The following is a 14,849-nucleotide window of genomic DNA, read 5'->3' as shown; positions in this document are numbered from 1 at the left end:
AGGGGCAGGTGGAGGGGGTGGGGTCCACATACCATCTTTGACACTCATATTATAGGTTCTCCATCACTGGGTGAGGCTATTGGGGTTCAGTGATTTCCCCAGGGTCACACAGCTAGGAAGTATCTAAGAACAGATTTAAACCCAGGATCTCTTGTCTCTAAGTCTGGCTTTTTTACCACTGAGTAATTTAGTCCCCCCTTCCTAGTAGATCTTTCTTAATACTTTCTCTACTAGATTTTCTACATTTTATAACCTGGAACATTTTTCATACTGGAATTTCAATGACTTCAATGTGAGAACTAGAAGAAACTTTGGAGATTATTTATTTCAATTCCATTTAACAAAAATTTTATATTCAGAGATGATCTATAAATTGTCCAAGGTTACAGAGTTAGTTACTACATAGGAACCTCTATAAAAGAAGGCCAGCAGAGCAGCTAGGTAGCATAGTGGATAGAGGACCAGGCCTAGAGTCAAGAGGACCTGGGTTCAAATTTGGTCTCAGACAATTCTTAGCTGTGTGACCCTGGATAAGTTACTTGCCTAGGCTTACCACTCTTCTGCCTTGGAATCAAGATAAAAGGTTACAATACAGGTTAAAAAAAAAAAGTGAGGCCATCTAAAATGCTGATGGAGTGAGTCTGATGACTGTCATGCCTTTTGCAACCTACCTGGGAGAGTTCATCATCATCATCATCAAATGTGAAAGCCTTGAACTTGGAGCTATGCCAGTATTCCTCTTCATCAACTTTTGTCCGATTCATCTGAGGCAAAGGGAAAAGAAACCTGTTAGAGAAGCAGCTTAGTACTGAGGAAAGAATGTTTCAAATGTACTCATAAGTCCAGTGATTTAATTGAAATTCTGACTTGTTAGCTATGGAAGTTCATCTTACTTCTCGAAGCCCTAAACCTCTTTTGTAAAATAGGGATAATACTCATATGACCTAATAAAGTTTTGTGAATAAAATGCTTTAAATATAGATTAGGGCTTCAAGAGGGGGGAAAAGGCATCTCTGATTCCCCAAAATTTATTCTAAAGCACTAGAAGGTTTTTAACTTCTGATCCTCAGAAGACAAGGAGAAATGAGAGAATCCAGTAAAGATACTCTTGGTTAGGAGCAGCTAGATAGCACAGTGGACAGAGCACCAGGCCTAGAGCCAGGAGGCCCTTAGTTCAAATATGGTCTCAGACACTTTCTAACTGTGTGATCCTGGGTAAGTCACTTAATAAGTGGTCAGGCTTTTGATTGGTGAAAGATATATTAAAGAATTTTCCTGGCAATACACATATCATAAAGGCACTATCAAAGTAATGTTTTATTCTCAAACAATAAGTTCTATCCACAAGGCAATCAAAATCATTCATGTTAATTGGCTCAGAAAGGTTCTTGGAGAACTATAGCTTAATCCAAGAACTGAAGAGCAAAAAATAAATAAATAAATAAAATGACTAGCAAGCAAAAATAACAGCAGCCCCAAGAATAGTCAATTTTGCTTGCCTCTTATTTGGCATTTCTATAGTACCTCTAAGGAAGCATTCTTCAAACTGAAGCTTATGGAAAGTTAGCATCAGTCCAGCTAAAGCTGCTTTCTGGTGGCCACAGGATTCTTAGGGTCTAATTATACTAACTGGACAGGGGAGTTGTATGTGTGATTTGTTGGTGTCAAATTGACTTCAGGAACTCAATAACCACTCTCAGGGAAAAATCAAAACTGTATCATTTGCTCTAGCAAGCAAAACTATGAGGCCCAAGGATACTGTGTATCCAGGTACAGTCTGGAAACTTGAGGGGAAGTTAAAACCTGTAAAACTATAAAATGCTTAAAGGTCTTTCATTTCACTGACAAGTCTTTTTTTGAGAGTCTATATCAGGGGTCCCCAAACTTTTTTACACAGGGGGCCAGTTCACTGTCCCTCACACCATTGGAGGGCCGGACTATAAAAACCTAAACCTAACCCTAACCCTAACCAGGCAGAGGTATACACAGAGAGGAATCCCCTCCCTCAGATCACCACTCACCATTCTGACATCTTCCACTGTGCAGCCACAGAATCCTTTGTGCAGTGCCTCCTTCTAAGGTGCCACGCAAAGGATTATGTCATCGGAAATAGTACTGTACGTGAGCACCACTGCACACTGCCACATACAGTGCTCCTCTCACTGACCACCAATGAAAAAGGTGCCCTTTCCAGAAGTACAGTGGGGGCCGGATACATGGCCTCTGGGGGCCACATGTGGCCTGTGGCTGGGGACCTCTGATCTACAGGCTACACAAGGTATATAATGAGAGACACCAAAGATGCAGTCACAGAGGAGGAAGATGGTATAATACCAAGCATTGTAGAAAGAAGATGAAAAACAACAGACCAAGATGCACTAAAGTCAGAAAGAAGACCAAAATAATGGAAACAAAATAAAATATTTTTTTTCTTTGTTTTTAAACCCTTACCTTCTGTCTTAGAATTAATACTATGTATCTGTTCCAAGGCAGAAGAGGGCCAGGCAATGAGGGTTAAGTGACTTGCCCCAGGTCAAACAGATCTCAGGAAATGTCTGAGATCACATTTGAACCCAGGACCTCCTGTCTCTATGTCTGGCTCCCAAACCACTGAGTCACCTATCTGTCCCCAATAAAATAATTTCTAACAGTAAAACAATAAAAAGAATGCAGTGACAGAACAGTGGACTTGGAATCAGGAACTCATCTTCATGAATTCAAATTCAGTCTCAGGTATTTCCTGATTGTGTGACCTTGGTCCAGTACTATCTCTGGAGTCACTTATCCAAATCCCCCCTCCCTTCCAACCCTAATAAAGCTTCTATCTTAGAACACTGCCAAAAATTCATAGGAAGCTATAGAAGACACTTTTCCTATAATTGTGATGAAGATCAAAGGATTAAACTAGATATGACAAAAACCATTTTGGTCAAGACAAGAAAAGGAGCCAAGGGCTTCTTGTTAAAGTTCATTATGGGCCCTCTAACATACACTCCAACTCTAAGTTTACAAAATTTAAAACTAGAAGGGCCCTTAGTCCAAGACTCATTTTGCAGACAATAAAACAGAGGCCCAGTGTAATTAAATGGTTTGTCCAAGTTTACATAGCTAGGAAGCAAAAGAGCTAGCTAGCATTTAAACCCAATATGAATTCTCTGACTCAAAGCCATGTGCTCTTTCACTGCCTCCTGTAAGCTGAACCAAATATCACTAATAACAAGAGAAATATAAACCAAAATAACTAAAGTTTCCCCTCACCTTCAAGTTATAAGATGGAAATGGTCACAGTAAACTGACCATTCTGGAAAGCAATTTGGAACCATGCTGAGAAATGAACAAAAATGTTCACATCCTTTGACCCAAAGTTCCCACTGATAAGCATATACCCAAGGATGGCAATAACAAAAAGATGGCCTATACACCAAAATATTTAAAACAGTATTTTTTGTAGTAACAGAATTGGAGACAAATCGTACTGATTAGAGAATAGTTAGACAATTGTGATACATGAATGTAATGAAATTTTAAATTCACTGCAAGAAAAGATTCAAATGAAATGATGTAAGATGAAGTCATGGGGTAGCTAGGCAGTGAACTGGATAGAGTGCCAGGTCTGGAATCAGGAAGACATCTTCCTGAGTTCAAAGCTGGCATCAGACACTTACTAGCTATGTGACCCTAAGCAAGTTACTTAATCTGTTTGCCTCACTTTCCTCAACTGTAAAAGGACTCCAGTGTCTTTGTCAAGAAAACTCCAAATAGGGTCACAAAGGGTCAAACAACAAAATTCAAGCAGAAGTATGAAAACCCAAAACACAACAATGTACATTGAAAGAATAAGAACAAAACAATCAAAAGGAAATCCATGAAATTATGACTAAGTTTGGCCCCAAAGAAGAGAGAGAAGAATGCATAGCCTTTCATCTTTGCAAGGGTGAAACGTATATAATGTCCAATTTCATTAGTTTTGAACTATTATTTTTACTCTTTTTAAATCATTTTTTAAAAATTCTATGAATCTTAGGTTTAGAAATGGGCCTTAGAATTGATCTAATCCATTTTACACACAGAAGGGATGTGAAGCTTGGGGAGATGATGTGTTTAACCTTCTTAAGGCAACAGTGCAAGATCTAGAACCTATATCTTGACTTCCAGTCTCATTCTCTTTCTCTCTCTCTCTGTCTCTCCACCCTGCCCCCTTTTCTTCTGTTTTAGAATCAATACTAAATATGCTAGGCAATTGGCCTAGGGTCACACAACTAGGAAGTATCTGATGCCACTTTTGAACCCAGGACCTCCCCAGGCCTGACTCTATTCATTGAGTCATCTAGTTGCCTCCTGCTGGGTTCATTAAAGTGTGAAACAGTGCTGAACTTCGGAGCTTAAGAGAGAACTGTCTTTGAATTTCAATTCCAACATTTCCTAATCAGAAGCAAAGGCAGCTAGGTGGAACAGTGATGTTCAGGAGTCAGAACAGAATCACAGGACAGAGAATAGTTGGCAGACCTTTAGAGTGCTACAAATTAAAAATGGTCACTGGAAGAAGTACAGAAAGTCAGGCATATTGATACACTGTCACTGTAAACTGACCAGTCTGGAAAGCAATTTGGAACCATGCTGAGAAATGGACAAAAAAATGATTATGATATTATTTATTTAGTACTTACTATGCACCAGGCTAAGTGATCTTTTGCAAAAATTATCTCAGCTGGTCCTTCTAGGCCCACATTATCCACATTTTACAGATGAGGAAACTAAGGCAAATAGAGACCAATTGACCTGCCTAGGGGAGAACAGCTAAGAGTATCTGAAGTTGGATTTGAATTCAGGTCTTTCGGACTCCAGACTCAGCATTCTATCCACTCGGCCTAATTGCTTCTTATACCTGGCTACCTGCCTCTTCTCTCAACAACTCTTGCAAAGTGTCGAGGTCCCAACCAGCAAAGACGACTCATGAGCAGGGAGGGAAAGATTGGGGTAGGGATGGGGTGAATAATAAGATATTGGAAGGGTAGATTGCGGCGGGGGGGAAGGGGGGACGGTTTCGGCAGCCCCGGCCTTCCTTCGGGGTTCCTCTTCCTCCCTCCGCGCCCCCAGGCACCGTAGTAGACTAATGAGGGAAAAGAGTGGGGACATCCAGGAGGAGCATGAAGGGCCAGAGGGCATTAGTCCGAGGAGAGGACGCGGAGACGTAAATCCGGTGCCGGAAAATATTGCATAGTGGCCGGCAGGGGAACCCAAGGGCTAGGGGAGAGAGGGGCGGCTGGACCCCCTTACCTCTTCCGCATCGGCCCCTCCCTCTTAGGACCCAGCCGCAGTCACTCAACCTCAGCCTGCCGAGCCCTTCCAGTCAAACAGCTCAGTCGAGAGGTAAGGGGAAGAGGGAAGAGAGAACTGACTAGGGAGGGGGTCCTGCCGCACTGCATGCTGGAAGTTGTCGTTTTCTCTTCTCCCTCACTTCTCCTCAGCTCGGCAGACTGGGTTCCGGGGACTACAACGCCCAGAAACATAATTGCGTATGGCGGGTGAGCTCGAGACACTTCCTCGTTTTCCAACGCCTCCTTCCGGCCGGACACCGAGTGGGCAGTTAAAGAAAAACTACGACTCCCAGAGAGCCTCGCGAGCAAAGCTTACTGTTTTCACTCCCATTGCTGGGGGGGAGGGGGTGAAAGCACAGAGATTAGAAGAGCGATAGGTTTCTGGCGCGAAACAGTGATTGGTCATTCTGTGATCCTTCCTTATATATAATAGCTACTGTGGCGCTCTTCCTGAGGGAAAGGGGCAGTTTAACAGGTGGGAAAGTAGGCCGGAACCCTGAGAATTAGGGGCGCGTAACCCGCGGAGAGTTGGGGCGGAAGTGCATGGTGGAAGTAGGCCGGCTAGAAGGAGAAAAAGGAGGAGGAGGAGGATCCGGAAGCTTGCAGAGGGGGAGCGGAGAAGGTTGGGCCGGGGTGGGGGGGTGGGGGGAAGGTGGAAGGAAAAGCGAGCCGGGAGGCGCTGCGCCCGCTTCTAGTAGTTTCCAGGCGCTGCCGGCGGCTGGGGCCGGGGCGGTGTGGGAGCCTGCGGCGGCGGAATCCGAGACCAGATGGCCAAGTGGGGTGAGGGTGACCCACGCTGGATCGTGGAGGAGCGGGCAGACGCCACTAACGTCAATAACTGGCACTGGTAAGCGGAGAGAAGGAGAGCCAGCCGGGATCGGGGCCGGCATTGGGGCCTGGGCTCGGGTTGGTCCCGGAGCAGAGCTTCGCATGGTGTTTCTATTTCTTGCGGAGCTAAGGGGATGGGACTGAGAGGGAGGAAAAAGAAGAGGAGAAGGAAGGTGTCCGCTGGGCAAAGCGTGCGTCCCTGGAGAAAGTGCTCGCCTGGCCCCAGGTAAATCCGGATCCTATAGAAAGCGGGGGTCCAAGAGCTCCGGCCCGGCCCGCTTTTATTCCCTAGGGCTTGCAGGGCCGAATTTCAGGGGACGCACGTTTTCCTCCCCACACGTGTTGGGAAGGCGCAAACCTAAGTGTTTCGGAGAACGAGGATGGGATCCATCGGAACGAAAACCCTGGGGAATTATGGCGAGAAGGGTGGGGGAGGTACCAACGTTGGGGGGGGTCCTCGGTTCTGTAATTACCTCCGCCCCTGCCCACAAAAGGATCAGAAAGCCCTTTGCGGAAGAAGGCGGGCTATTGCTGCTGGACAGGGCAAGCTTAAGTGGTGGAAAGCTGGCCCGAATCCTTTCCTAGGTAACCAGTGGTCTCTGGGTGATACAGCTTCTTAGTTTTTGCTGTAGTTCCTTCTTCCCAGGCCTAGCTCAAATGTCATTTCCTTCAGGCTGCCTTAACTCTTCTCCACTCCCTTTGTCACCCCCCACCCAGCATACTCACACTACTCCCTCTAAAAAAAGACTTTTAAGTGCTTTCTTCCCTCCTCTGAATTCTTCGTGTCTCTGTCCAATTATTTTCACCACTTTGTGCTTTGTTTTAGTTATTTGTGGATATGTGTTTATTGAATAGGTGACGGAGCTTTCCATGTATTCCTACTACAGCACCTACTATTATGTAGATGCTCAAATACTTGTTGAATGCATGCATATTTTGTTTTTTAACTGAAGTGTATTTATAGTCCCTCCTTTTACAGATGATCGAATGAATTTTTCTCTCTCAAATTGGCAGTTCTTTGACATGTAGGTGAGAGGAATGGGCAACCTTGAAGCTCTATGCAAAAAGTATTAGTTGTATTACCTCTATATTCTATAACCATTTTACTTTGAAAGCCAGTGAACAAGTTGCTTTTTTTTAGAACATCCTATAGCTTCCTGCAAAGGTGGTATAAAACGCAAATAAAAACAGAACTCATAGTGACTTTGAAAACCACAAATTAACATTGAATTTTTATTTTGTTAAGTATTTCAGAATTACATTTTAAGCTGGTTCAAGGTGCATTAGGGTGTATTGTGGGTTTCTGAATTTGACACTTACTAGATTGTATTGAGTACAGGCTAGTTCAGGCCTTGAATTGACTGGTTCACTTTATTAAATCCTGTAGCAACAAAGTGTACTTATAATTCTAGTTAATGTAAATAGATGCTTTATAAATTCCTACCCTTGATCATGAGGGAAACCAATTGAGTGCTAGGTTGTTCGTATTAGAACACATGATCTATCATAGATAATAAATAGCATCTTTGAAGATATGAGTATTTAGTGGTTTGAGCACTTCATTTAGAATCAGGAAAGATCTCAGGTTATTGGAATCCCATGCCTCAGTATTTTTTAGCTAGGTGATTTTGATAAGTGATTTAAATTCTCTGAACTTTTCTTTACTCATCTGCAAAATTGGGGTAATGATAATGTATGCAAATCACTTTGCAGAACTTGAAGTACTGCATAAGTGACTTCTTATAATTTTTAAAGGATAGCACATTTTGTTCTATACAGGAACTATCCAAATATTGACCACCTCACTTCCTTCTTTTTCTTCTCCCTTCTGAAAGTAGCTTACCTGAATTAAAGCTAACAGTTATATTTTTTATGCTGCCATCTCTTCCATATGATAGAAGAGTAGAGTCTCATTCGGTAGCTGCTGCCCCCAACCTTGGTCAGGAGCCTTTTCCAGACAGTGTATTGATTACAAACAGTTGCTGTGGAAAGAGTTCAGTGGTTATGTTTCTCCTTTTTAGGACTGAGAGGGATGCTTCAAATTGGTCCACTGATAAGCTGAAGTCCCTGCTTCTGGCAGTCCAAGTGAAAAGTGAAGAGGGCAACTGTGAGGTAACAGAAGTGAGCAAGCTGGATGGAGAGGCATCAATCAATAACCGTAAAGGCAAACTCATCTTTTTCTATGAGTGGACTATCAAACTGAACTGGACAGGTGAGGACTTGTTAACTTTTTGGCAGGATAAATATATCTGCATTTCACATTGAATGATAGTGACTCCCAATACCTGGCAGAGTACTCTCTGCATAGTTGCCACTTGGTAAATAGTTGTTAAATTGTTGTCACTGAGAGCTGTTTGTGACAAGCTAAAACCATCTTTGTGAGAAAGGAACACATGTTACCTTAAAGCTTTGTGCAAGGAGTATTAGCTCTATATTATAGAACCTCTGTTACTTTGTCAGTAAGTGAATAAATCTTTGGGGTTTTTTTAGACCATCCTTCAGATTTCCTTCAAGCAATTAAGTAATCTGCCTCTAAAATTAATATCGAACATTTCACTTATTGGGCATTTGGAAAAAATTTATTTATAGTCAAGGTCTTTACTTACATATTTATGCTTCTATTTCTCCACCATGCCCCCATCAACATATTTTTTTAAACCCTTGCTTTCTGTCTTGGGGATCCATTTTAAGGCAGAAGAGTGGGAAGGGCTATGCAATGGGGGTTAAGTGTCTTTCCCAGGGACACACAGCTAGGAAGCATCTGAGGTCAGATTTGAACTCAGGTCCTCCCAGCTGCAGGCCTGGCACTCTCTCTACTGTGCTACCTAGCTTCCCCTCCCTCAGTATTTTTCTTAAAAGATACTCATTTGTATTTATACTCTGGAATTGGATCTCTGAGCCCTCTTTTGTGATAGCTTAGGGAAAGAACTCTAGTAAAAAAGCAACAAGGCATAATGAATATTGAGCTGGCCTTTAAGTCAGGAAGACCTGGTTCAAGTCTTGCCTTTGACATTCTGAGTCTTTGAATGTGGGAAAGTCACAACTTGAGTGCCTTGGACAACTCTCTAAGCCAATTAAAGCAGAGCTTCTGCTTTATTAAAAGGGAGTTTCCTCAACAGTTTCCTAATGAAATCAAAAGTCTAAATAAAATTTAAAAGTTAAATATCTCAAGTAAACGTGGAAACACAAGAAGGTCCCTGTCCCAAGTTGAGAACTGAGCAAACTAATCCATAAAATCTCATATCTTGGTCTCATTGATAGTAACTAGAGTTAACAGGGTTCTTGGGTGGCAGAAGTCCCTGCTTCAGAAAGAAACAAAAGGGTCTGACAAAACAAAATCTTGTTGGCAGGTACGTCTAAGTCAGGAGTGAAATACAAGGGACATGTGGAGATACCCAACTTGTCAGATGAAAATGACGTCAATGAAGTGGAGGTTTGCATTTCCTGATCCTTCATCTCTAAGGCTTCTTTCTTTTCTTTCTTCCTTCCCCTTCTTTTTCTCCTTCCTGCTTTCTTTCCTTCCTTCCCCACTTCCTTACTTCATTCCTCCCCTCCCCTCCCTGCTTTCCTTTCTTCCTGTGAGAAAAATGATATAATTAAGATGAATACAGAATTGGGCTATACATTCAGAGCCTCTTTCTACAACGTGACCATTTCTAAAGACTTCAAAACAATTGAGGTCTTACAAAGCTTAGACTTAATCATATTTTAGATTCTTTTCACATCCTACCCCACTGAATTGTATTCGCCCAAAGACTTGGTTTCTAAAGCTGTCCACCATACTCTTGACAAGAAAAAGACTTGAAGGAATATTTCAAATAGGTCTTGTATGTGAGGCAAAGTAACGAATCCTTGTATACATGTTTCCTTTTGAAAATGTGGTCTGTAACCATGTAACTGCTTAACTTCTGCATCTAGCACCAAAGGTAAGAGGGTTTTTGCTTAAGCCTCTCAGGTTTTTTACAGTCTGGGTCTTCACTCAGGTTAGTGTGAGCCTTGCCAAAGATGAGCCTGACACAACCCTGTTGGCCTTAATGAAGCAAGAAGGTGTGACAAAGATCCGAGGCGCAGTGGAAACTTATATCAGGACTCTTAAAACAGGTATGCCTTGGGACAGGCCACTGTGTCTCTTGTTTTGTTTGGAGACTGAGAAGAACTAAGAGCCCTTTGCTCTTAGTTGGATTGGATTGGAATCCAAAGGTGGGGAGGAGTTTGATCTGTCTCGGCCTAATGTTAACTTTTTAGGGCCAGGGAGAGAGGAGATCCAGAGATATGGCACCCTATCTTAGTATGTTAGGGTTAATGAGGTGCTTAGTGTTCCTGGGCTGGGTATTAGCTTAGCATATCTGCAACTCAGTCGTGAAATTGATGGCTTTCTGGACACTCCATACCAGACTACATTTACTTTTGTAGAAAACCAAGTTACAGAACACTGTGGGTAATTCAAATGTATTTCATATTTAGGAACTATGCTTACAGTTTGACACATACATTGTACAACCCCAGGAAAGATTAAAGTCGAGATTAATTTTATCTTCCTTTTCAGCTATATGTAAAGGGGTACATTATGCTGAATGTCTTTATTTGCTTCTGTGAAAACCGTTTTAGTTGTTATTTGGTCTGTAAAGTGTTTGTTAAAATATGTTGGCTGGAACAGGATTACAAGGGGTTTCAGATGCCTGTATTTGTGATTGATGTCTATTTAGGCAGTTTTTCTGTGCATTTCCTCCTTCTATAGTTCCTTCTATAGTATCTCAAACCTGCCAGCAGGTAACTCTGTGGCTGGGGTTTTGTCATTACAGAATTCACGCAGGGCATGATCTTACCTACTCTGAATGGTGAGGTGGTAGATCCAGCACCCCAGCTGCCAGCAAAAGTTGAGGAGTCCAAAGTAAGTGGCACTTTCACTATATGATAACACCAGGGAAATGAGGGGTATCAAGAATTGGGCAGCTGGGTGGCTCTGGTTTGAGAGCCAGGCCTAGAGATGGGAGGTCCTAGGTCAGTGTTGGCAAAGATGTGGCACGTGTGCAGAACCTGCACAGGGAGCTGCTTCCTTCTCCTTCCCAGCACCGAGGATGTTTTTGTATTCCCCACCCCTCTGTCTAGCTACCCAAAGCCAGCACTCCTTCCCTTCTCGATCTCAGGTAATATGGGGGTGTTGGGTACAGCTCACGGGCAGCTTGAAGTTGCAGTTTGGGCACCTGAACTTGAAAACCTCCAGACACTTCTTAATTGTGTGACCCTGACCACTCTTTTGCCTTGGAACCCATACTCAATATTGATTCTAAGATGGGAAGTAAGGGTTTAAAAAAAAAAAGGATTAGGCAGCTATTTGGCTCCCTCTAAAGGGAATACTTGTATCTTAGATGAATAAAAATAAACATGATATAGGTATGTTGTCTCTCTTTTCCCCTTCACTGCAAATCCAAAGCGTTTACAAAGTAGAAGTAACTTAAGATTTGAACAACCTCAAGTAGCCTTATTTTACAGGTTTTAGTCTGAAACTCACCAGGGACCTACTTCAGAAAAGTACCTGGTCCTGGATTTCATTCAGCAGCAGTTGTGTTGGCACAAACTTAAACGTAGCCTCCTCTTGTGCATCTCTTCAATAGAATCCTTAATCTGTATGTGGTCACTAGATACCTCTGGGAGGCCTTATCTCTAGGTTATTGAATGATGTGACTGTTGTCCCTTCCCACCAAAAAAAAAAAAAACAGTCTTTTGAGTCCAGCCTCCTGCATTTAGTCATTATGTTCTGGGACTGAATGTTGGGATAGCCTGAAGAATATAATTCTAAGCATTATAGGTAGAAAAGATGTGTTTGTTTTAAAACATAAAGCCTTACCTAAGAGTAGCAATACTTAGAGAACTTCTGTTTTCCAGGAAGGTACCTGATAATTCCAACCCTTCTCTCTCCTTCACCCAGAATGATCAAATTTGGGGATGTGAGAGGTCTATTAGGTCTTTTCCTAAAGTATGCATTGTTACAGAATGGGAAAATTATCAGACTTGGCTCTGACATGCATTACTTTAAAATAGGAACGTTATTACTTCTCATTACAAGGTTATGTGGTAAACTTAGTAAACTAAAGGATTAATCTATAAGTGTGAGATGATGATTTTGCCATAATTGACAACTGGCACCATTTAACAGGTCAAAACTGGTACTTTTGCAAGTCAGCCTAAATCTGTTGGTGTCAAAATCCCTACCTGCAAGATCATTCTGAAGGATACTTTCTTAACATCACCAGAGGAGCTCTTTAGGGTATTTATCACCCAAGAGGTAAGTGTGTGAACATGGAATCTGTTATGCCCAGGTCTTGCATTTGCTTTCCCAAGGGATTTGGCATTGGTATAGAAAGCGACTCTTCTTAATAGTATTTAGAGAAGTACTGCTGTTCCCTATTATTTCATTAGCCTAATTACTTGCCCAAATCATAGGCCCTAAGGCAAAGGGTTCACAAAGAATACCACTCTGAGGGATCCATACACTTCACACTGCCAAAGGAATCCATGAAACAAAAAAGGTTAAGGACTTCTGCCCTAAGGGATACGACATGTTGTACCACTTGAAGATGAGTTAGTGAACTTGGCTAAACAATTCCTTTTTTTTTTACTGCCTCTTTTCCACATGCCCACTAATAATTGAGAGTTTTCCCCCTAAAGTGCTGTTAAATAATTCTTCTTTTGAATGATGTCAGGAACCCAGAAGGAAATTCTACACATAAGATAAACCTGACCCTTTATCCACCTGATAAAAATGATTTATTGCAAAATTAAACAGAACTAGCTAAACCATAACTAGTCGTTTGAAGGACTGAAGTAGAGATTAAAGACTGCACCTGGGGGCAGCTAAGAGACTCAGTAGATAAGAGAGCCAGGCCTATAGACAGGAGATCCTGGGTTCAAATCTGGCCTCATATCCTTCCTATCTGTGTGACCCTGGGCAAGTCATTTAACCTTCCCATTGCCTAACCCTTACTGCTCTTCTGCCTTAGAACTGATACTTATAGTATTGGCTCCAAGATGGAAGGTAGGGGTTTTTTAAAAAGTGAGTCTTCTTGCTGTCTGAATGTGCCTCCTAGATCTTATTCACAGGATGTAAAAGATATGTCTGGCCAGAGGTCAGTATGGATAATGACAGTGAAGGAAGCTGGTCTGGGAACTTAGATGTAATTATGGGCATGTGGCTGCACTCAGTCATAAATAAACTAGCTTAATTCTTAAGAACTGCATGAGGAAAAGAATGCCTGACAGAATAAACACCAGGGCTTACGAAAGCCCAGGCACCCCTACTCACCCTTTCCTCTTGTCCTTGCAGATGGTTCAGGCCTTTACCCATGCTTCTGCTGTGTTAGAAGCAGATAAAGGTGGAAAGTTCCAGCTGCTTGATGGCAATGTCACTGGGGAATTCTTAGATCTGGTGAGTTATCCCTGTTCCACAAGCTTCACCATTAGACAAACATTGCTTTTTTCTGACCTCTGTAGCTAGGGTTGGGACTTTTAACCTCTTGTTACAGTTTAAACTACATTCTTCTAAAGAATGGCTACTTAAATTTGTATCATGATGAAGATTCAGATAACAAGAAAAATGTAGCCAGAGGCAGGAAAACTACAAGTAGCAAAGATAGTTGTAAAAGTTAACATAAGAGAACATTTGTCCTCTTAACAGAATTTCTTGGATGAGGCTGTCAGCTTCTGTTAGGGAAGAGAGGACAAGGGGAAGGAGGAGGGAGGCAGATTCAGGAGGCAAATCTTGACAAGACTAACTTTTATAGGTCCCTGAAAACAAGATTGTGATGAAATGGAGGTTTAAATCTTGGCCTGAGGGTAAGTATTCCTTCTCTTATTTCTGTCCCTAAGCTAAGTAGTGAGATTGGGATTTGCTAAAACCTGAAGTGGGTTCTGGGAGTTCCTGAGATAGTAACATTCTCAGGTCAGTCCTGGGTCTGGGACAAGTTTGTATTCAGTCATTTCCTACATAGACTGTGCCATTCATTCCCACTAGAAGAATCTAAACCTCCCAGGCTGGAAAGCACACATGGCTCTGTTAAGGAAGAAGAGATTTTTGAATGAGATTTCAGAGGGAAGTTGGGGGTCCTCATGATCATTTGTCTCCTCCCCAGGTCACTTTGCCACCATCACTTTGACCTTTATTGACAAAGATGGAGAGACAGAACTTCTCATGGAGGGCAAAGGCATCCCATCACCAGAGGAAGAACGGACAAGACAGGGCTGGCAGCGGTACTATTTCGAGAGCATCAAACAGACCTTTGGCTATGGCGCACGCTTATTCTAATGTTAACTTCTACAGGGCCACGGCCCACCTGGCAGCTCAGTCCAGCTCTCTACTGTCCTGCAGCTGTGACTGGCAGGATTGCACCATCCCAACCACTACTGTGGGGCCTGTGCCCCCTCCCCATTCGTATACTGTGGGTTTGTGCATGTTTTCTGCTGGGTGGGATCAGACAGTGAATTCTCTTTTATGTGTACATACGCTAAATAAACATAACTTAAAAAAAAAACCCACACACACACATGGAAGCAGTGTCCATAATCTAATGAAGAATCACTGTAGAGAACTGGTTTTCTTTGGATTTGGGATAAAAGTAAGATATGACTTTGTTTCTGATTATAAATGCCATCCATGCTTCATCGAGTAGCCTGGAGAAGGTGTGATGTTTGGGTTTGGAAAGAGAC

At 42.4% G+C, this 14,849-nt stretch overlaps 2 protein-coding genes across 2 annotated transcripts in view; one reads left to right on the top strand and one right to left on the bottom strand.

The window, feature by feature from the left end:
• The window catches only part of VIPAS39 (VPS33B interacting protein, apical-basolateral polarity regulator, spe-39 homolog), a 28,606-nt gene extending 23,188 nt beyond the window's left edge, over window positions 1–5,418 (bottom strand). Inside the window, exons 1-2 of the mRNA XM_007472734.3 lie at window positions 5,278–5,418; window positions 672–764 (exon numbers count right to left, since the gene is read on the bottom strand). Of these exons, the coding sequence (XP_007472796.1) occupies window positions 672–764 (93 nt within the window). The 5' untranslated portion in view covers window positions 5,278–5,418. The remainder of the gene's footprint in view (window positions 1–671; window positions 765–5,277) is intronic.
• A 523-nt stretch (window positions 5,419–5,941) lies between these two features.
• On the top strand, window positions 5,942–14,674 carry AHSA1 (activator of HSP90 ATPase activity 1). Its single transcript, XM_001367099.5, has 9 exons — window positions 5,942–6,165; window positions 8,168–8,358; window positions 9,497–9,579; window positions 10,130–10,247; window positions 10,949–11,037; window positions 12,304–12,432; window positions 13,471–13,572; window positions 13,928–13,979; window positions 14,276–14,674. Exons 1-9 carry the CDS (start codon window positions 6,086–6,088, stop codon window positions 14,446–14,448), a joined length of 1,017 nt encoding a protein of 338 aa, XP_001367136.1. The 5' UTR covers window positions 5,942–6,085; the 3' UTR covers window positions 14,449–14,674.
• The last annotated feature ends 175 nt before the right edge of the window (window positions 14,675–14,849 follow it).

Source organism: Monodelphis domestica, chromosome 1 (genome assembly GCF_027887165.1).
Source record: "Monodelphis domestica isolate mMonDom1 chromosome 1, mMonDom1.pri, whole genome shotgun sequence".
Lineage (NCBI taxonomy): Eukaryota > Metazoa > Chordata > Mammalia > Didelphimorphia > Didelphidae > Monodelphis > Monodelphis domestica.
This window is presented reverse-complemented; position numbering and strand designations above follow the sequence as displayed.